This window comes from Entamoeba invadens (assembly GCF_000330505.1).
Source record: "Entamoeba invadens IP1 unplaced genomic scaffold scaff_1105074726711, whole genome shotgun sequence".
Taxonomy (NCBI): domain Eukaryota; phylum Evosea; order Mastigamoebida; family Endamoebidae; genus Entamoeba; species Entamoeba invadens.
Genome location: NW_004443648.1, coordinates 160,042 through 182,391, shown reverse-complemented (window position 1 = coordinate 182,391; position 22,350 = coordinate 160,042). Strand labels below are relative to the sequence as shown.

Here is a 22,350-nt window from a genome sequence, read left to right as displayed (position 1 = left end):
TTTCTGGGCTTTCTGCAAACTTCGTGCAACAAAGAATATTTTTAAAATCGGAATTTTTCTCGGTTTGTGTTTGAGGTCTGATCTTGGTTTAAAGATTTTTTGTAGATGAGGCAAACAAAAGACACTTTAACACTTATTATGTGTAAAATGAATAATATAAATGTTAGGCAAATTTTATTAAAATTAAGGTGTTTTTGTCAGTATTTTTTTATGGTAAACAAATATAAGAAAACAATGTGTTTTTTTAACATATTGCACTTTAGGCAAAACTAATTTAACTGATAAAAAGCTTAACAGATATCATTTTTTTAGTTTGATTTCCTTAAAATAATGAGGTTATTAAATCTTCTTGATTATCTAAAGTTATTACCGCCGAAAACTTGACAAATTATTATGACAAATGATTGACCAAATTGTTTTAACTAAACATTATTAAAATGTTTCATTTTACATACATTTATTGAATATTTCTGATTTTTAATTACCAGATCAAATTTGAAGTTTAACAAAACTAAAGGTGTTTTATTTAAAATTTGGGGAATAATTAAAATACAAATCGTTTATATAATAAAATAAACCATTGGTTTACTAATTTAGTATTGTTTTACTGTCTTTTTTTTTTATTTGAAATAATAATTAAAATTAAAATTATATCAAAACTTTTAATCAATTTTATAACCAAAAATAACAATTATTATTTATTAATATTATTATTATATATTTTAGTACATTTTTAGTTTATTTCCTAATATATAATAATTTCTTAAATAGCTGAAAACTGTAAAAAATTTATCATAATATGTATAACAAATAAAATTGTAATAATTTGTTATTATCAAATAATTATTTATTAATTATAAATAAATATTAATTTAAATTATTGGTTCATAGTTTATCATTTTATAACAAAAATTATTATTATCTATTATATAAGTTTAATTAATAAAAAACCAAATAATATTATTTCTTTTAAATTATTTTATTTAATTTTTTTTCCAAATTACATTATGGGAATGATTTTAAATCAAAATTGTTGGTTTTTTGAGTTTGATTATTTTAGTTTTTAAATCAAAAGGTGTCAAATTGTAACTTTTTTTTAAAAAATACAATCTATAAATATGATCATAAAAAAACTTTCGATTTACATAAAGCAATTTTTAGCTTAAAATATTAAAATTATTAATCAAATTTTTGTTTAATTCAATTGATCATCGTAATTCTACTTCCGTTGTCGTTTTAAAAACATTAATTTTCACGAAATGAATTTATTTCAACAACCAAATTTTCAAAAGACAACGAAAAAGAACTATTTATTTAAAGGTTTGAAAAAGAAGATGCACTACCTTCCACTGCGGCACGTAACTCCCAATTTAGAAGATAATGATCCAATACCACGACGAGCACAAACGATGCAAACTGCTCAAAGTGAATTGGGTATCATTTATATTACACTTTTAAGTAGCTTTTCGACTGTAATAATTGGTAAGCCTCGTCATTTAGCAACAAAGACACTTCAATTTATGCGTGTCAAAGAAATTGTATTTGAAAAGGATACCCTTAATATTTTAGATTATGTTGCAATGCGAAAAAAAGACAAAATCAATTACCTTCTCAAAACTGGTCTGTCTCAAAAAACAGCAAATAGGCGATTTAGTTTCGAAAAAAGACAAGAGATCATGCATTATCTTGAAGACGTTCTCTTCTTATATCACTTTGATACTAAATTGGAAATAGACGAGGCTGATGGAATCGAAGGTAAATTGTCAATTCACAAAAACAATAAACTTATTGTTGATGATCAAACAATCAAATTGCAATCCACAAAAGCTCGAGAATACATTCTAAACAAACTGGGTAATAAGGGAGAAGTTTCTTTGGATTCAAATTTGTATCATACTGTCTTTGGTAAATAATTTAATGCTTTTCTTTATAATTTGATATTGAAGAAAAAACAAAAAAAATATACCTTTTTCGCTTATTTATTAATCTTTTGTTGTTATAAATTGTTCGATTATTTTTCTTTACGTCAAACAAATTATTTCAACAAAAGATACATTTTTATAGCTTTTACCCTAATTTTGGGGTATAAAAGTTTGTTTATTTTTATTTAATTTGAATTTTTGAACAAAAATAGTTAAATAAATACTCGACAAAAATATCTAAAAATAGATTTCAGCTTTTTGATTTTTTGACAATTTGAACTAATAATTATACTTTTAAATCAATATAATTAAAACTATAATTAATTTAAAAAAATTATAATAATAAACCCAAAATATTGTTCAAAAATGTTTTAGAATTTTTTTTTTGTTATGTTTTTTATTTTAAACACAAAAAACATTTATTAGAAACTATATATAATTTTAATTAATTATTACTATATTTTTATTATTGAATTGTCAAGACAAATTTAGTATATTAAAATAAATAGAACAATATAGTTCACTATTCGAATACGTTGAAATATAATAATATATTATTAGATAAACTATGTAAAAGAGAAAAACATACACCAAAAAACTAATACATTAAAGGATTAAAAGAATCCAGACATGAGAGCAGATGCGTAGTCGAAAGTCATAGAAAGTGGTCCACCGCCAACAAACTCTGCGAGTACTGCCGATGAACTATTTATTAATTCATTTCAAAAAAACTCATTTTACCTTTTATGATACAAAGAAAATTCATCAGAACAAACAGTGGTGGTTTGACTCTCGACAACAGTGTTGTCAGTTGTGTTTGGTTAAATGCTTTTACGCCAATTGCTTCCAAGTCTGCCTTGAGAGTCTTCGTTGGTTTTGTCGCCGCTGTCACAACAGTGTCGAAGTCTTTGAGGACTTTGACGCTTCTCATGTGTTCCAAAGTGACGACGACTTCCTTTGCTATGAGTGATGTGAAGAGTTCAGTTTTTTCCCAAATAGTCGCTAACAAGTCGCGTGTTATTTCCATTTGCTCTTGGATGATGTAATTGAACAGATTTTTCGATGAAATGTCGATGACAAAAGTCGCCATCTTCATCACAAAGTCGTCACTCATTTTGAATTTCCTCATGTTATTAACAAGTAAACAAATCTTTTCGAAGTTGTACCTCAGTGTTATTCTCTTCAAACCATTCCAAAAGGCAACCAACAAACTTTGTTTCTTTGTCGACAAAGAACTTGTAATACTCTTTGTTCGTGTCGCACACCATTTCGACTACCCATCCCGCGATAAGTGCTCGTTGTGGTACCAAAGAGCTCTCATAAGGTATGAGTTTGTTTTCTAGCCCAATGATTCCTTTGAACTTTCTGATGTGCTCGATGACACTCGAGACCGTTGCGATCCAATACACGCATTGTTCCAAAGAAGTTTTATTACTGATCGACAACGAGTAAATTGCATTAATGATATGGGACAAGAAGTCATTGTTCTTATCGTCCAACAAAAAGTCTTTTGTGAGTACGTGGCAGATTCTTGCTGCGGTGACAGTGACATCATTTTCTGTTGTCAGTCGAATAGAGAAGAATGTTTCCATGATGAATGATGACGCTTTTATGAATTGAGTGTGTTCGAGTTCGATATTTGTTCTCTCCAGAAACTTGACTCTCTCCTCCAAAAATTCAATGCGCTTGTCTTTGTCATCGACTGTCTTAATCTCTTCCTCCATTTTCATTTTATTTAATTCCCGTGGAGAAAGCGTCACGGCATTCTGCGCGAAGTTGACATTAATGTGTTTCCGTTTGGGTTCGCGGAGACTTAAAATATCGGCGTTCTTGGTCTCGACACACTTTGTACTTATCAAACTTTCAGAGTGCATTCCTGATGGTGTGGAGTCTTTGCCGTAAATTGAAAGTGGGGAACCAACCTCCACAGGAGTTTCCTTATCAAAAGGGGAAGCTTTTTTACAAAATGAAGCTGCTCTTCTTTTTCTGCCACTGTATTGGTTGAATGACAAATGTTTTGAAGGTGCAATTTCTATTGAAATTTTGTCGGACTTTGGACTCTCTTGTAAATTTTGTTCGACAGACACTGAATCTGTCGAATCACTTTGTTTTAAAGAAACAGAGAAAGTGATTTTACCCGTGAGCTCCTCGAAGGGTAACGTGAACTCACTTTCCTTATAATTTTCAGGGATTGTAGTCTTCTTCAGTAACTTCACTAGTGTTGTTTTCAGTGTACGTAACTCAGTGGGCTTTGCTGTGGTTGACATCAATGAAATTTGGATTTTGACATCTTTGTACTCTTGGTTCTTTTGTTCAATCAAGAGAGGAACTGTGAAAGACTCATTGAACAATGCACACCCTTTGGACACTTCAACCTTCTTAAAAGTACCTTCAGATTTGTTATATTTCCATCTCAAGGAAACGATATTTTGCTGGAACATCGGAATGTCAGAAACGCTGTTCACTAATATAAAAACATGTTGCCCACTCGGCTCGTATTTCTTGAACATCTCGTTATTGAGGATTGGCAGTTCACTTTGGTGTTTTGTATTTTTTATTTTTTGATATCAAATTCAATACGAGTTTTACTATATTGTGTTATTAAGTAATTAATAATGTACTAATAAGTAGATGTCCTACCAATTCGAACTTCACAGTATTCATTTTCTTGCCCGTTATTTAAAGGAAATTAAGACATTTTGGGCACTTCTTGACAACAAAAAATAAACAAAAACTGTTTTTCTGTTGTAGACAATTATTAAAAAAATATCATAATACTTAATAAGTTATTTTATTTTAAAAAAAAACGATTGTTTTATTAGATTTTATAACACAATAATAAGTTTGTTTTTATATCAATTTTTTATTTTTTTGGTCAACATTACTTATTGAATTGGGTAAAAAAATAATTGGAAAACTGTGTTTTTTGTTTTTTTTAAAGAAAAGGAATTAGATTTGCCAATTAATAATAGAAACCATTCGACACTAACACTTTTTATAAAGAAAAATTCATAATAAATTGGGATGTGTTACATAATTCCAATTTAATTATTTATTATAATATATTTAATTAATAATAAAATAATACTGAAGTTGATAAAATCTTTTATTATAAATATAATGAATGATGTTAACTAAAAAAATAAAAGAACAGATAGTTCTGGTATTGTCTTTAATTAGAATGATATAATTTAAATAAATATTTTAATAAAAATAGTTTATTTATTTTATTATTTTGTTCAATTGTTTGATTATTAGTTTAATAATAAAAAATAAATATAACATATAGTTATAATAGTAATTGATAAGTGATACCAAATATGAATGACGATATTACTCTAAATTCAATGAACGTCTCGGCGCAACCTACACCAACAATAACTAAACAACATATTGAAGAGTTAATGTCACAAGTTTCAACAGAGTTGTCAGACTCACTTCACATGATGACAAAAACACTGAAAGAATCTCCTCTACAAACACCATCCAATCTCGAAGTGAGTTTAGCCAAAACATTAAACGAGAAAATTGATGGTTTGACGCAGATGCTTCAAACAATTCCAACGATCCCACAGTCTCCTAAAGTACAACTTAAGCCAATTCCATCGATTGGCACTGACCAAGAAATTGACGCTTTTGTTCAACTTTGTCTCGAACAGTTGACATTAATGCGTGTAATCAACCAAAACATCTTCGACGCTTATAAGAAGATGCAGTCGATTGTAGCGAAGCGCGAGAGTTGCGAGAAGATGATGCAATCATATATTAACTCTACGCAGTCGATGCAGAACTGGTTATCAAAGCAATGAGGACATGTAAAGCAACAGAGACATAACAAATGATATACTTATTTTATGTTCAACTCCTTTCGCAGTTCTTCATTCTTCCTGACAAGTTCCTTATACTCTCTAAGCAACTCCACCTTGTCCAACTCGTTCAGCGTTTCGATGTCTTTCATCCTCTCAAACTTCGCGTACCCATCCTCCCGCTTCTGATCAAACAGATTCCCCACTTCCTTCTTCTCGACTTTGATCTTTTGAATGGCGTCTTCGTAGATCTTTTCATCAATAGTAAGCTGCTTCCCAGTCACTTGCAACAAGAACGAAATTGCTCCAAAGAGGTTAGTCAAGTAGTACGAGTACTCTCCGTTAGGGTCACACCGATCAGAGAACGCAGACAAGTATGAGTAGGTACTCGACAAGTGTGGTAAATTAGCTCGTATCACGATGTATATAAATGACGGTAAGAGGACATCTGCAGTCACCGAGTCACCGGGGGGTAACAATGAAAATGTGAGTGCCTGAAGTGCTTTAAATGCGTTTCCAAGCTGCACCAACTTCTGTGATGGGGTCTTAAAGTTGTTCATCTTCCTCAAAATGCCGATGACTTGTCTCGACCCAACCCGTCCAATTTCTTCGTCTAAGAATCCGACGTCGAGATGGACGGCTCGAATGAATTGATGATCTTCAATTGTGTTTGACAGTTTATTGTCATCAACCAACTCTTTAGTGTCTATTCTATCCCCATACGCTGGTGGCCATATAAACTCGAACAAGAGGGATGTTGTAATGTTCTCGACGACTTTTCTGACTGCCAAATTGTCATAATTTTTGTCTTTGAAACTTTGTGGGAGTTTGTTAACCATTTGGTTAACTACTCGCTTCAATAATTTGGCTCGCTCTTCACAACTCTTTCCTTTAACTAACTCCGGAAATTGCGACTTAGTCGCGGAGATGTATTGGACCATCACAGGGTCACTCATCGCTTGTGATACGGAACTTTCTAATTCGCCTTGTTCCTCTTCGACATTGGAATAGATCCACACTAAATTCTCCGTTTGGAAGATCTTCTTAAGTCGCTCTTTCTCGCGCTCTTCCGCTTTTTTACGTGACGTCAAGTCTTTTGGGATCTTCACTGAATTTCTCGAATAAGTGCGTGTGACTCGCTGGATAGTTTCTTCGTTGGAGACATTCACATCAATTTCGGGAATACACAAAGGACAGTACGTCTTCACCTTCCATTCGTTTTGAACATTTTCGTTAATGAATCCCCACATGCATCCTTCAAATCTGAGTGTCTGTGATATGAACAAGATCGGGATGTTCCCAAAGGGTATTTCGAAAATCGACCCTTCAATGAACGACGATCCCCCATCACTTCTGAAATTCTTTGAGCTTTTTCTGAGCAAATTGAACGACTCTCTGTCGCTCAAAATTTCAGGGTGAATAACGGTAGGAAATGGAATCAATTGTTCTGTATACGGTGACAATCCCTCAGACTCTATTGTCCCATATATCCCATTGAGCGACACAAAGTCCTTTCCCCCCTGTTTTCTCACAATCATATGTGTTGACAAAAACTCAATAGACAGTTCGGGGGGGTTTAATGGCACCACCAACGTCAGTCCATACTTAATGCAATATAAGAGTGCCTGGATACCCAATGGTGATCCCAATATCTGCCGAAAAAAAGGGTTATTTGAGACTTGAGGTACGGGTGTAATTTTTGAAGGGGATGTGTAATTGAATCCGTGACTGCGACAAAACTCGCTGATGATATTCGGAAAGTAGACTCGTATTTTCTCCGTGTCTTCTTTCTCGTTGATGTCTTTCCACCTCTGATTCCCGTTTGCGTCGATCACGCTCTTCATATGGTTTTGCTTGTTTATTTCAAGTCTCTTCGATTTTTTCTTGGCTTTAAAAAAAAGGGGTTTCTAAAATAGAACTCTTTATTTCTGGAAAAATCTTTGTCTCTACAACACTCAAATTAATACAAAGTCCGTTGGTATTGGTATTAATTGAAGTAACCATATTAAATAGAATTAAATTAATAAATAGAGTCAGTGAATAACATCATAGATGAATGGGTCCCGCCCAAAGTTCTCCTCAAACCCAATCCAGTTGTTTGTCTGAAGGGCAACATACCACTTCGAAAAGGTGACTTGGACTTTCATGATGACTCTCCCGTTGAACGTGAAATACACCAATTTGTTGTCGGGGTCGGTGCCCACACCAATGACATCACCAACACCCCAGACACGCGTCGCTTTCTTTTTCTGGCCATTTGGCCATGAGAAGTACCCATCGCTCGTCATCCCAAGACTCTCCTTTTCTTTCCCAATACAACACTTGTTTGTGTAATTCGGGTTATCTACAAGGCCAAAACTGATGAGTTTTTGGAAGGGAGTGTTGAGAGTGATTTCACAATAGTTCTTTGGTGTGTAACTGACCTTCACAAACTCGGAGGTCTTATAAACTTTAACTGTTGAGTATGAGTCCCACTGCTGATTTGATACATAGACTCCATTCTCGTTTGTGGCGAAATTGGTTTTGATGATTGGAAATGCGACAAAGGTCTCGTAGCTTTGTTTCCAAGTAGTCCCGTCGTCTTTCTTGACTGGAAGTTCTGTTTGAAGACAGTCTTTAAGTTTTGTTTCGTAAAGAGCTTCCAGTGTTGTTTCGTCATTTTTCGACGGTAAGATTAAGGCTTTTTCAATTTTCTCCACTTTCTCAAGTGCTTTGACTTTTTCAATTTTTGTAGGTGTTTTGACTTCTTGAGGAACTTTTGAGTTTTTCAGCTCCAAAAGTTCGGTTTTCAGATTTTTGATTTCACTTTCCAAACTTTCTATTTTAATGTCGCGAAGTGCCAACTCGTTCTGGAAAGAAATCTGCTGTTTCTGGATAAAACCGATGATTGCGCTGACTTGTGCAGACAATGTGCTGAGATTAGAATCACTCATTCTGACTAATAAAGTTATTACTCTGCTTTTTAATGAGTGTTTGACGTCAATCTTCTCTTTATTTTATTTTTTGAAGGAATTGACTGTCTAAAAAATTCATTTTCTCTTTTAAAAATGTCACACAAGTTTTTTATTGTTTTACGCCGTTTTGTTGAGTTTTTTCAGGAAAAAAAAGTCAAATAAATTATTTGAAGTTTTTATTTGGTTTTATTTAATTATTATTACTTTATTATTTTAATTAATAATATACCATTTTTTGAATAAATAACAAATTTGTTTTTCTTTAACTCAAATAATTGAAATAACAATACATTACAAAGACACCACTCTTTAAATTTTACAGGATATCGGCTGTAATAGCTGATTGAAAGGAAGTATCATCTATCTATTACAAATCATATTTACTCTTGTGTTTTTCCAAATTTTAACATCTAAAAGAATACTTTACAATAATAGAAACCATTTAATCTAACATATAAATTAAAAATTAATTTAATTAATTAATAATTATAACAATTATAATTTAATTTATCAACTCAATAATATCAATTGATGGATTTTGCAAAGGACTTTTTGAGTAAATTAGTTTCTTTTGACACTTCATCGTCCTCTCAAGACAACGAGGAGTCGACGCTATTTTACAAAAAGTTTTTGGAAGAGGAGATTGGGATGACAGTAAAGGTGTTTCCATACACCCCAAATTCAAAGAAGTCCAATTTGCTCGCTTACTGGTCCGACACCTTCACAACAGTTCTTTGTGGTCATTTCGATACAGTGAACGCAGACAAGACAAAGTGGTCGACCGATCCATACACTGTCACATTCACAGAAGAGTCTGGGAAGATAAAAGCAACAGGACTTGGTACAACAGACATGAAAGGAGGAAACGTTTCTGCCTTTCTTACGTTAAAGAAGCTAAAAGAGCAGAACAAGAAGTTGGACTCTTTAGCTGTTTTCTTCTCATGTGAGGAGGAAATAGCGGTTCGTGGTGCCAAAGACATCACGGCAAAGAACAAAAGTCTTTTCGAGAATGTGAGTACTTACATCATATTAGAACCAACTAACCTTTCCTTAGGCTCAAGTCAGTTCGGGCATTTTTGGATGAAGTTCACTTGTACCGGCAAAAGTGCTCATGCTTCCGAACCCGAGCGTGGTATCAATGCTATAGAAGGTATAACGGATTTGAATTATGTCCTCAAAGAAGCAATTCATGGGCCAGAACTTGATGGATATGTGACTTTGAATATAGGAAAGGTTTGGTAATTTATAATATATTTTATTATATATTTATTATAATATATTTATTAACACGTTAGATACAAGGAGGCACTCAAATGAATATCGTTCCAGACTATTGTGAGGAATACGTCGATTATAGATTCGCACCAAACGTTTTCGCTCCAGACATGAAAGAGATGTTCCAGCATGTCATTGAACAAATGAATGAGATTTCATACGCCCAGTACTCGTATGAATATATCAGTGAAATGCGTAGTGTACAATGTCGCATCACCAATCAACTCTACATCGCAATGAAAGATCTTTTGAGTACAAAGTATGTTCTAAATGAAATCCCAATGAAGTATGGAAGTGACGGCGCTGTGTTCAAAACTAATTTCCCATCAGCAGATGTCATTATCTTTGGCCCGGGATTGATGGGTTGCATGCATCAACCAAACGAGTTTGTCTTCATTGAAGACATTGTGACTGCAAGTGATATACTTTACTCGGTCCTTACTAATTAAATTAATAATTAAATTAATAACGGATTTAATTACTTGACCAACTCAACCAAAGAAGTCCTATAGTCATAATCGAGTCCCGCAAACGCTAAATTGAACACATCGGGATATTTTGTCTTACAGAAATTAATAAATGCCTTAAGTTTCTCAAGGACGTCATTTCTCAGTGTTTCAGATGAATGGTATTCCGCATACGACACGATGTCCAACACCTTTTTCATATTCACAACGTTTTCAACAGAAAGTATTTTTCTAAATGTGAGTCGCATTTAACATTACAAAAATATGGTAATAGTAATTAATTACTATAATTACTAAATATTAATAATACAATAACAAACTTTTCAACCATTTCGAGTAACGTGTATGTCCCCTCACTATAAAAATTGATAAGAGGCATAACAGACAACCAATTGTCGACATCCTTTTCACTAAACAACTCGGGCGTACTTGTAATGCATCTGCCATACACCAAAACAGCTGCTTGTTTTGTTAATGATTGTTTTTGCAATGTAAAGTACGGTTTAATTAAACCCAAAATTTGTGTGATGAACTGCTTCATGTTGAATTCAATCAACAGTCGTGACACCTGGAGCAAGAAAACGTCTCCGGACCCTTTAATTTGCAATTGTGTCATAGCACCGGCCATCACCATATTCGCCAGTTCGACGTTTTTAGTTGTGACAGCGACGGTTGCCATGACCCCGTACAAAAATGTGAACATTGGGGGCACTGTATTTTTCTTTGTAAGCCATTCTTGGATTTTTGGGAACATAATTTTCGAGAAGCACACAAGCCCCAGTGCGGGGTTTCTCTCCGTGATGTATTGTGTAACTTTCCTGATTTGTATTCTGTGTTCGCTTTCATCCTCGCACGTCTCTTGCATCCGCTTCACTATTTCCTCATTGTCCAATTTCTTCTTTTTCATTTGAATGGTCTGATAGTCATCAACTAACCGATCAGTGGCCATATCAAGAATGTGCGTCATCATGTTGTACAACATTTCCATGGTCTCACCGTCGTATTTGTTTAATGGGTACATCTCCAACACTAATATAAAAGTCCCCATCATCGACGTCTGTGTCTGCACATATCGTTCGTGGGACATACGTTCACACATCACATACATACACTTTTTGACTACAACTGACGTCTCTTCAATCCCCTGCACCTCGTCATGTAACTGAATAATTCGTCCTACTCGTAACGATCGCAAACACCCGACTATTCCTTCAGATGCTATCGACCGAACATCTTCATCATATGGATCCGACAAATTCTTCACCATGATATCAAGCGTCTTCAACGCCCATGGGTAGAAATACTCTTTCATATCACCACTGTAGTCTCGCGCTGCTCTCATCGCGTTCTTCTTTTCATTGGAAAGCTCCGTGTGGATACTCACCACCTTTTTGTCCACCTTGACTTCGGTGATCGTGTCTTCGTCCGCATTCGGGTCTTTACACACCACATCCATTTGCATTCGTGCCCACACTATTTCCATAATGGTCGGCATAAACTGTGACACTCTCCCACCAAGGACCTCCGCAATACGCGAGAACGACGTCTCTATGAATCCAAAGACTGCGTTGTCTATAGTAATTCCTGGCGTCTTCAAGAGTTTGTCGATGTCTTGAACAATTAAAGTCGCACACTCTTCACAATAAATCCCTTTCAATGTACGACCGATAACACTCAAACACTCGATGGCTCGGCCCTTCACAGTGAACAAGTCCGGTTTCACTCCAGTTGCGTTCAATATTATTTCAAGGGTATTCTTCACTGTTGGATAGTACACTATAAACCCTTCTTTCAATCGCGCAACAAGATACGAAATGGCACACACCGCCTCAGACACAACATCCATATCAGCACTGCTCAACAAAGGGTATAATAAAGGCATAAACATCTCCCCCAAATTGTACTTCTCACTTGTTGGCAATGTGTCAAATATAGTACATAAGAAGTCGCAAGCAGAGGATGCTATTCTGGGAACCGGATCTTTCAACAAACTAATTTCAATCTGAAGAATCGAGTCGAGCATCATCTTCATCTTCTTCAGCTTGAGTTTCGATACTATTTTAGAAATGATTCGCAACGCAAGTTGTCGATTTCTTGGCGACTCGTCGTTGTACAGCGCTTGTATGAGTTGGTACATCTGGATGTACACATTTGACAAATCGTTCGCCTTCATATTCATCGCCTCGTGGAAAAAGACTAATAACACGTGCCGCTCTTTCCAGTCTCTCGACATGATCAATTTCTGTGAATTTAACAACACCAAATCTAACACCCTTTTCACACCCAAATTTTCATATAAATTGGAGATGTAGACACAAGCACGTGCATACATCGGCAACACATCAGATTCATCTTCTCTCTTTGCCCATTCTTGTGTGACTTCGACTGTTTTAACCCATTGGAACAACACCTCAAGAATTGCAGATAACATCCCAATGTTATGCTTGACACATTCTTCATACCTCGCAGTGATCGAGTCGATGATCTCCCACGCGTTCTCCTTCAAATTGTCGCTGTTATTTTGGTTTGCACAGGTGATGATGACATACTCGAAAATGGTTGGAATGTGTGGCGTGAGCTGTTCAAAGCCCATCTCGACCAAACTTTCGATGTCCAAGAGCAACTCAATTTTCTCTTCTTCATTCACATTAGGTGACAGAATCAAGTTTTTACACATATCTACAAATGATGAAAAATAGGGCGCTATCATATTCTTTTCAGTCTCAAAGGAATTCTCTTCTTCTAACACCTCGAAAAACGACTGGAAGAATGAAAGTGAGTCGATCACCCAAGCAGCTTCTTTGTGTTGAATAGAAGCGTCGATTATTTTCACAAAGTCACTAAATGCAGCCTTCAACTCCTCTGGGGTGAATGTATACAAAACGTTTTCTGTTAAAATTTTGAACGCGCAGTGTCGGCGTAATGAGTCGTTGAAGATCCACATGGGGATCGACGCAAAAAGTTCTTTCCAGAAGTAATTGTTCTTCTTCTTCATGTTCTCAAAGACCATCCCAATCAATGCAGAGTATCCATTTAACACATTCGAAGCACTTTCTTGATTGAACAAAACCAAAATACTTTGACACAACGAGACCTTCACTTCTAAATTCAGTTTGTCAATGAGTGGAGTTTCTTTTGGTGTAAAAAGGGTCGTCCTGAAACACGTCAAACAAAACCTTTTAATCGCAACGTCCGTGCATTTCTGAAGAAGAACTAAATGCACACCAACAATGTTGTTGATTTGCGTTTTCAATGCGTTGTAACTTTGCTCGGCTTGTTTATATTGTTCAATGTTGCCTTGAACTGGTCCTTTTGAAAGTGTTGTAAAAAGATTCAAAGAGAAGTTGAAAGGGTCCATTGTAATATATTCAGTTCTTCACAACCCTTTTTATTTCTTTCTCATTGCACTTCAGAACAATTTTCATTGGTTTCTCAAGAAAGAGAAAAAGGGCTCTTTGTATTGTTTAACATTCCCAAATCTGTGGTTATTCGTATTATCATATCTCTACTCTACCCCTTTTTGAGAACAAACCCTAGTTCATCATTCAAATCTTTGACGTTTTTTTTAGGGTTTCTTATATTTCTTTTTGGAAAAAAGCAAAAGAAATGATATTTGTGGAAATGTTTTTATTTGAAAAAATCAATTAGTAATAATATAATAATTATATAATATTAATTAATATTAGTATTATTAGTAGTATTAAAAAAATATTATTTAAACATAATTCATTAATAACAAGAATAAAATATCACACAGATTATTATATCATATTATCACCACCTTGTTCTCGGGCTTCTTGGGGCCATCTTTTTTGTCTGTGTTTGGTTGTTCGTGCGTTTCTGGTACTTTTTCAATTTTATCAAATAAAGGTTCTTCCTCATTCTCGTCGTTTTTGTTCTCGTTTTCAATTGAATCATCGTCACAAGAATTTACACAGAATTTTTGCATTCCTATGAACATGAAATTCCACACTTTGTCCCCAATGTGGACGTTTAAAATTTCTTGTTTTTTCACAAGTAACACAGTGTACTCCACACCCACGACCAAGTCATTATATTTCAAAGACAACTTTTTAACATCGGGGTCGTTAAATCGTGTGATGCGTTCGACGACCCCACGTCGAATTAACACGAGAGCATCGTCTTTCTCTGTTCTGTAATTTTCGAATGTGACTGTGATATAGAAAAATCCGGTAAACTCTTTCACCACCTCTATTGTTAACAATCGTTCTTCGCCAACAAATCTTCGTGAAGCAAGGATTCTCTTCTCAGTTTGGTCTTGGTAAACATCATAAAACCCTTCAGAAAGGCATTGACTCATTGAGAAAGTGATTGGGTTGTCTCTGATCAATGGTAATGGCATTCGTATTTGACTCCCATTCGTTGGTGTCAAAAATACTGTTGTCTTCTGGTCGTTCTTGAGTCTGACACTGATTTCTTGTATTTGTTTAGGTTCCTTTCCTTCACTAACAAAGTCCCTTGTTACTGTCGAAACCTCGAAAAATTGTTCCAGCTCTTTCTTTTCGCTGCTTAAAATGATGTTCTTTTGCTTTGCAAGCTGTTCATATAGTGTTTGTTCCGCCATATTTCTCAGATTCTTTTTTTGACTTAATGATTTCTTTTGTTGTGTTGTTTTTTAATTTCTTTTAAGAATAATTATCAAATCATTTCTCTAACTTTTAATTCATTACTTTATTCATTAAAAATCATTATTTCACAAAACAATAATAACTTTTATTTTAATAATTATAATAATTAATTACAAACAATGAAAAAAATGAAGATTAAAAATTAAATGAGTTTTTTATAATAATAAAACTATATATAAAGTTTTTTAATAATAAAATGAGTAACCATTACCATTATAATTTTTAAACCCATTTTACTATAGTTAAAGTTAAAAATAGAAACATGTCGAAAAGAAGATGAACTCAAATTGTATTTAGAAAAAGAACTGCTCAACACTGATGTCGTGTTGTGACGCTGTTGTTTGCTTATTTTCCACTGCCTCTGGCGTTTCATGTTGATTTTGTTCATTATCACCAATTTCAATAGCCGGGCTTGAACCAGTGACACTTTTATTCACACCACTTTCAGTTGGTTGTGTTTCTTCTGTTGCTTGATGAATTGTTTCACCTTGTTGTGGCTCGAAGTCGAAATCGAAGAGTGCGTCGTTCCTTAGTTTTTGTTGTTGTGGCTCGGTCTCCATTTCGAAAAGAGGGAGTGGGCTGACAATTTTTGGCAACGGACTTTTCGTTGCAAATTGGTTCATCTTTTGGCTTTCCGTTTCTTGTGACTTCATTGGTTTGTTCTCTTCTGTAGACTTTGAAATTTGGACTCCAAACATGTCTTCCACTACTTTTGGACTCTCATTCTTCATCTCTTCTTTTGTGTCAATTACTTGTATTGGTGGTGTTGTGTTGTTTCCATTGTTTGGTGTTATCTCGAAGTCAAATATACTTTCGTCTGTTTTCTTCTCGTCTCTTTTAACAGTACCTTCTGCTATGGCATTATTCACACTTGTCGTTTCCTTTGGTGTTTCTCCCACCTCATTACTTATTTCCCTCTGCTCATTTTCTCCTGTCTTGACGTTCTCTTCTATCTGTGCATCAGTCGGATCAAAACTTTGTTGTGAAACGTCGAGGGTTAATAAATCGTTTTGTGGTTGTGGTAAAGCAGGTTGTTCAACATCAAACAAACAACTGTACTTATGGATTGGTTGCTCTTTCTTATCAATTGGAGTACTTTCCTCTTCCACACCTTGTTGTCTATTTTCTGTGACATTTTCTCCTTCTTTTTTCCCAGTTGGATGATCTTGTTTGAATTCATCGACAACTTCTTTATGTTCAACAACGGGTTCTGGGGTCTCTTGCATTCGTGGGGTTGCTTCAAATCCAAAGTCAAACAAGTCTTCTGGTGTTTGTGTTTTGACTTCGTTCTTTTCTTCCTTCGCAGCAACACTTTCAATTGACTCATTTTCAAGAACCACATCTGTTGCAGTGCCATCTGTGTTTCGTGGGGTTGGCTCAAATCCAAAGTCGAAAAGATTGTCCAATGGTTTAGGGGTGTCGACCGTTTTTTCTTCTTTACTTTCGACAATTTGTTCGTTTTGTGTTGTAACGTTGTTTGGATTTCTTGGGGTCGGCTCAAAGTCAAAATCAAATAAGTTTTCATCGACACCCAGTGGTGCCTGCTTTGGTTCCATAGTAATCACCAGTTCTTCGCTTTTTTGACTTTCATTGACGTCTTCTGTGTTCTTCTCAGATTCAATCAAGTCGAAACTGAAAAGGTCTTGTTGTGTGGGTTTGGGCTTTTTTTCTTTCTTTTCAATCAAAGTGTCTTTATTAACAGCCACTTTATCTTCCTCGAGTATTGTTTCATGTTTCTCATTGTCTATTTCGTAGAGGTTTAAATAGTTTTTATAACTCTCTTTCTTAAGAGTTTCTATTTGTTGTTGTGTCAGTGTAACTTGTGTTATGACTGACTGGTTTTCGCTCTCATGTTCAACTTTCTCTTCTCTCGTTTTGGGTTCTTCTTCCTCGTCTTCAATAACAAAATCAAACTTCTTTTGTTTTTGTGTATTCAATTGTGGTATTATTTTCTCTTTGGTTTCAAGTGCGTTCAATGGTCTTGCCTCTGATTTTGCTGGCATAACCTCTTGTGTTTTTGGTGCTTCGACAAATTTGTCAAAATCGAAGTCATCGAAATTGATCTCTTTTTGTGTTTCAGTGTGGGGTTGAATTTGGTTGTTCGAAACATTTTCTTCGTTGGGTTTGGCTTCAGGCACTTTGTATAACACAAAATCGGTCATTTCAATCACTTTGGGCTCTTCACCTTTTTCTTCGATTTTTTGTTCCTGTTTTTCATCGTTTTCTGGTGTTTCACTCAGCAAATCAAAATAATTGATTTTCTTTGGTGTGTTTGTTGGGGCGACTTTTTGTTCTTTTACATCGTCGTCAAAACCAAAATTGTCAAAAATGCTCTGTGTGTTGTTCTCAGCTTTCACATCCTTTTGTTGCATTTCTTCCTTTCTTTTTTCGTTGACCAAATAAAAAATGTCATTTGCCTTGGCCGCATCAACTTTCGTGTTGTTTGGTTCTCTTGGTGTTTTTGGTTTCTTTTTTTCCACAAAATCGCCAAAATTTTCATCAAAAAATGATGACGTATTGTTGCTTGTTTTGAAAGTTTCTACCTGTATTGTTTGATTATTTGGATATTCCTTTTGTTGAAGGGTTAATGGTTGGAACAAATTGTGTGATACATTTGGTCGATATTGTATTGGTTCAATTTGTTGTGGTAACGGTTGTGTATGAACAGGGAGTGGCACAGGAGGTTGGTTTTGTGTGTAGTAAAGCGACGCTAGGTCGTATTTTCTCATTTCCAGACCTTATGAGGTTTTTAAAGTTCGGACATAATATGTGAAACAAAAAAAAAATTTTGATCAAATAAGAAACACCTGACAGTTATTTTATTTGTTTTAAAAAAAATTTAAAAAAATTACAAATAAACTATTATGTTTAGTTACTTATTAAAATAATGATTAATTATAAAATGTTTAATAATTATATTTAGTATATTATTTTATAATATTATTAATTAATAATTTAAAGTATTTTTAATTATTTTTTATTATTAAAAAATACAACAAATTACTAATTATTATTAATATTTATTATTAATATTTATTATAGTTTATTTATTAATTCTTATAATTAACAATTGTGTATCAAATAATATAGCTTTAAATATATTAAAAACTTATGTTAAATAAATATTAGAATAAATATTAAATAGATTGATTATTAGTTTTATTTTGTTATTTTAAACAAGTTTTAATTACCAATAATAATAAATTTATAATTAGAGTTAATATTATTTCAATTGTAATATAGAAAACTATTATATTGTTTATACAAAAAATACTATTAAATTGATCCCACAAAAATGTTTTTAAAATTGTTATAGAAAAAGTAATTGGTTTAAAAAAACCTGTATTTTTGTTAAACAATATGGGTTATAGCATGCTTATAGTCTGATATGGTCTCCGATATTCGATTATTGACAAAATGTTTTTATTTAAACCAGAGTATCCAAAAAAATGCAGATAAGTTGCAAGTTAAAGTTTTGGATTAAAAATCCCGTTTTTTTATTATTATTTTAATAATAATAATAAAAACAAAATGATAATTCCGGATTTATTTTTTTACACTTTATTTTAATTGTTGTTAAAAAAAAGTGTTAATTGAGTTGTGGACTGAAAATAAATTTTATAGTTTATTTTATTATATATTATAGTTACAAAAAGTTATTAATAATATTTTTTGTTAATAAATGTATAACGATTTATTTATAAAAAACAATAGTAAAAAAAATTTAACAATTAATTAACAGTTAAAAAAAATAATTGTTATTTTTCTTTTAAAATGTTTTCAAAAAGACTTTCATTCCAAATTGTCGATGATCTTCCCCAAATTACACATTGTTTTAGAACAACCATAAAGATTGTATAATTTTTATTATTTTATTTAACACGACATAAAAACACAGCACTTATGTGATGCTTTTAAGTCATAACTTGAATAATCCGCTTTCCCCAAATAATTTTAAACATCCTTTTTTGGATGTTCTTATTTTAGCCTTTTTTCTATTACAAATAATAATCAATATCTCAATAACCCGATTTTGTGGTCAAATAATTATTGAATAATGATTAACCAAACTTTCTAATTACCCTTTTTTTTGTTTATGAAAAATATTTGTTATTTTTGCTTTTTTCTAGTTTGCGACATTATTTTTTTGTCTTAATGAAACGAATTTATTGTAAATTAAAAACTATAAATTTATTAATTTTTTATATAATAGAAACAACAAGTTTTTCTGCTTTTAAAATGATTTTTGTCAACTGAGTTCTTTGCGATAAAAAATAATTTGATTCGATTTTTGAAAAATTTGCGACAAAACAAGATAAGAAGTAGTAATTTGTTTTTCTGATGATGATACACAAAATCAGATTTAAAACAACAAAGTCTTTTAATTACTTGCTTAACATATAAGTTATGTAAACATTGTCTTTTATTTTAATTTCTCTTGTTTTTGCAAATGGTGCAATAGCAATAATTACAAATCATCGAATAAATCTAAAGACCTTCCCATAAGTGTTTTCCATTTGTTTAATTCAAAAAAACCAAACGTACAAAATCGCCGAAGAAGTGAAGTAATATGTTAAATTATAAAATATACTAGATGTTGACGTAGATGAGTTCGTTGAGGTAGTTTTGAAGTGCTGGGTCGTTGTAGTCGACCGTTATTTCGTTGCGATTTCCGAGCGCTTCGCAAAGATATTTGTTGATCTTCGCGCCGACAACCGAAATTTCCTCCTTGCCAAACAGGTAGTTGCCGTTATAAAAAACCGTTTTGCACATTTCGTTCCGCATTGCCCCGTTTTTCCCTTCGCTCATTTCGGTGCTAAAGGTATAACCGAACATGTTCAGTATATCCAGGAGGAGCAGGTTGAGTTCGATAATTTTGTTCTTGCCAACTCTTTGTTTAGCAGCAGACATCGAGACGCCAGACGTTATGTCGTGGTTTCGTCGTTGTTGGCAACGCCCTTGAACAAAGGTGTCAACTTCAATAATGTCCTTTTCTTTTTGGAGTAGTCTAATATTCAGGAATTGGTGAGTGACGATAGCCTTTTTGACTGGTCGTTGTATGATAACACGGAACTGTTTGTTGATGAGTGCGATGAAAACGGCCTGTTGATAAGCGAGGTAGTTGCGAGTTTTTGAGAATTGGTTTTTGTCGATGGGCATCATACTCCTTTCCATGGATATGGTTTTTCTGTTTCCATTTCTTTGCCATTTAGTACTGATCTAGGTTGGGCAGAAGAACGATTGGACTGTTATCGCTATTTTTATTCTGATTATTTTTGGAAAGTGAGTTGTTGAGGAAGATATTTTCGGCGCTCTGAATTGGTTACTTTTTTCACTCCTCTTTTATCTTTTTAGACTTTTTGGAAAACCCCCTTCCCACAATTTATTTTTGAATTGGGCTTTACCACTTCCCATTTCTGGCTTTACATCGTCATTTGTGCGTTTTTAAGTCTTTCTAAACACTATAATCGACAAATTTGGGATGTATTCTCCCCCAACGGTTTTGTTGATTTGAAACGAGTATGACAATAAATGTTTTTCTCTTGAAACGCAACCCTCCAAACGGCAGCTTTTTTCGCCAAGAAAATCTTTTCTTAATTCTTTAAGTTATTTTAATTATCGATATACTATTCATTTATCATACCAAGTTTCAATATGGACTTCGATGCTTGGACAAATACTATTAATATTAGTTTTTTATATTATAAATTGTTCAGACTTAATATAGACCGACTTTTTTTAGGGATCTGTTTTCTTCTTTTCAACAAGCAGTTTTTGTTATTGAGAAGCTGAATTGTCCCGGGTTTGGGCGAAAGGCGAAGCTAAGATAATGGGCAAGTGTGATTTTCTAGCAAGGGGTTGCTCTTTTTGAGGCCAAAGTTACGGGAGAATACCCCTTTAGTTTTGAAACTGTTTTTGTACAAGATAAATGTTTACTGAGCAAGAATTCTGAATGCAATTTGGGCGTCCTCTGATTTGCAACGGGGTTGTTCTTCTTTTTCACCAAGAAAAAAACTCTTTTGGAAATTGGTATTGCATTATGGCAAAATAGAAAAATAACTCGGCAAATCAGAAATCAAATAACCTCAATTATCGGTCTTTTTGAAAGTGTTCCAAATATAAACAAAGTTTAAAATAAAAATAAATAATTCTATTTTCTGTTTCACATATTCAAACATGAATAACAAGTTTTTCCAATGTGTTACAATTGCCGGTATTACTAATTTCCAAAAAGAAAAGGTTTCATTTTTTTAATCGACGGCAAACAAACCCATAACATACCAAGACGAACCACAAAACGCGATTTATTAAACTGGGTTTTGTTTGTTTTTCAAAAAGCAAATTCAAAAATAGACAAGTTATTTTCAAATAGTTTCAAATATACATATATTAACTATAATTTTACTTAAACTCCAAAACCATTATTTGTTGGAAGAAAAAACCAAAATAACTTATCTAAAAATAACAAAATTAAAAATAACTCGATTTGAAACAATAGTATTAGTAACTACATAATATAGTTTGGCGGTGGCGGTTATATTATTACTGAAGAAAAACTCCAAACATAAAATAGAGCCTTTTCAGCTCAAAAACAGGGAAAAGATTCAAATAAATAACAAAAACAAAAATAAAATGGACAATTTTTGTAAAACAATTTTGGTACTTGTTTTTGTGTTACCATTCGAATTTCGACAGAAAAAGTTCGTTAAAAAACCCACACGGCATATGTCTGTTATTTAACTGCATGGATCAAAAATGCCATAAATAAATTACTGCAAAAACCCCAATAATTAAGTGTTTTTAAGCATAACACAATCGATATGGTGAAGATGATCTGCCAATTAAATATTCACACTATTTGAAAAATTCTAAAAAATCAAAGTTGGCCTATTGAGTCTTTGGACATAAACAGTGATTAACATACTGTAAAAACCCACTGACTATCGTTTTTTTACGTATCTATGCATTAAGAAACCTGTTTATTTTACAAATATAAATATTAGTGATTTGGTTGATCTTTTTAATTTGACACAATGAAAATTTTACATGAATAAACTTACACATATACATTTGATTTCAGAAAGATCGTTTTGTGTTTTATGATTTTAAATCAAAACGTTCCCATTTTGTTGAACAAATAAATCATGATTCAGTATATTATCTTTATTGTCTTTACAAATATTCATTAAACTGTACAATATGAATATAACCCTTATTGTATTTTGTTACCACCTTGCCTCTACGTCAAATAGTTTTTTTTTGAAAATGAAATTAGT

The 22,350-nt window shown here is 33.2% G+C and overlaps 10 protein-coding genes across 10 annotated transcripts; 3 read left to right on the top strand and 7 right to left on the bottom strand.

The window, feature by feature from the left end:
* Positions 1-1,334: 1,334 nt before the first annotated feature.
* EIN_052780 (hypothetical protein) lies at positions 1,335-1,913 on the top strand (the record flags this gene model as incomplete). The annotated part of the gene is made up of 1 exon (XM_004259786.1): positions 1,335-1,913. One exon carries the CDS (start codon positions 1,335-1,337, stop codon positions 1,911-1,913), a length of 579 nt encoding a protein of 192 aa, XP_004259834.1.
* A 623-nt stretch (positions 1,914-2,536) lies between these two features.
* EIN_052770 (hypothetical protein) lies at positions 2,537-4,432 on the bottom strand (the record flags this gene model as incomplete). The annotated part of the gene is made up of 3 exons (XM_004259785.1): positions 2,537-2,627; positions 2,699-3,088; positions 3,135-4,432. 3 exons carry the CDS (start codon positions 4,430-4,432, stop codon positions 2,537-2,539), a joined length of 1,779 nt encoding a protein of 592 aa, XP_004259833.1.
* Positions 4,433-5,269: 837 nt separating this feature from the next.
* On the top strand, positions 5,270-5,731 carry EIN_052760 (hypothetical protein; the record flags this gene model as incomplete). The annotated part of the gene is made up of 1 exon (XM_004259784.1): positions 5,270-5,731. One exon carries the CDS (start codon positions 5,270-5,272, stop codon positions 5,729-5,731), a length of 462 nt encoding a protein of 153 aa, XP_004259832.1.
* Positions 5,732-5,769: 38 nt separating this feature from the next.
* EIN_052750 (RAB GDP/GTP exchange factor, putative) lies at positions 5,770-7,572 on the bottom strand (the record flags this gene model as incomplete). The annotated part of the gene is made up of 1 exon (XM_004259783.1): positions 5,770-7,572. The coding sequence occupies one exon, from the start codon at positions 7,570-7,572 to the stop codon at positions 5,770-5,772; it is 1,803 nt and encodes a 600-aa protein (XP_004259831.1).
* A 189-nt stretch (positions 7,573-7,761) lies between these two features.
* EIN_052740 (hypothetical protein) lies at positions 7,762-8,661 on the bottom strand (the record flags this gene model as incomplete). Its single annotated transcript, XM_004259782.1, has 1 exon — positions 7,762-8,661. One exon carries the CDS (start codon positions 8,659-8,661, stop codon positions 7,762-7,764), a length of 900 nt encoding a protein of 299 aa, XP_004259830.1.
* Positions 8,662-9,213: 552 nt separating this feature from the next.
* On the top strand, positions 9,214-10,406 carry EIN_052730 (acetylornithine deacetylase, putative; the record flags this gene model as incomplete). The annotated part of the gene is made up of 2 exons (XM_004259781.1): positions 9,214-9,915; positions 9,978-10,406. The coding sequence occupies 2 exons, from the start codon at positions 9,214-9,216 to the stop codon at positions 10,404-10,406; spliced, it is 1,131 nt and encodes a 376-aa protein (XP_004259829.1).
* Positions 10,407-10,435: 29 nt separating this feature from the next.
* On the bottom strand, positions 10,436-13,782 carry EIN_052720 (hypothetical protein; the record flags this gene model as incomplete). Its single annotated transcript, XM_004259780.1, has 2 exons — positions 10,436-10,655; positions 10,745-13,782. 2 exons carry the CDS (start codon positions 13,780-13,782, stop codon positions 10,436-10,438), a joined length of 3,258 nt encoding a protein of 1,085 aa, XP_004259828.1.
* Positions 13,783-14,190: 408 nt separating this feature from the next.
* EIN_052710 (hypothetical protein) lies at positions 14,191-15,009 on the bottom strand (the record flags this gene model as incomplete). Its single annotated transcript, XM_004259779.1, has 1 exon — positions 14,191-15,009. One exon carries the CDS (start codon positions 15,007-15,009, stop codon positions 14,191-14,193), a length of 819 nt encoding a protein of 272 aa, XP_004259827.1.
* Positions 15,010-15,366: 357 nt separating this feature from the next.
* EIN_052700 (Cytadherence high molecular weight protein, putative) lies at positions 15,367-17,802 on the bottom strand (the record flags this gene model as incomplete). The annotated part of the gene is made up of 1 exon (XM_004259778.1): positions 15,367-17,802. The coding sequence occupies one exon, from the start codon at positions 17,800-17,802 to the stop codon at positions 15,367-15,369; it is 2,436 nt and encodes an 811-aa protein (XP_004259826.1).
* A 1,861-nt stretch (positions 17,803-19,663) lies between these two features.
* Positions 19,664-20,248, bottom strand: EIN_052690 (hypothetical protein; the record flags this gene model as incomplete). Its single annotated transcript, XM_004259777.1, has 1 exon — positions 19,664-20,248. The coding sequence occupies one exon, from the start codon at positions 20,246-20,248 to the stop codon at positions 19,664-19,666; it is 585 nt and encodes a 194-aa protein (XP_004259825.1).
* Between the last annotated feature and the right edge of the window lie 2,102 nt (positions 20,249-22,350).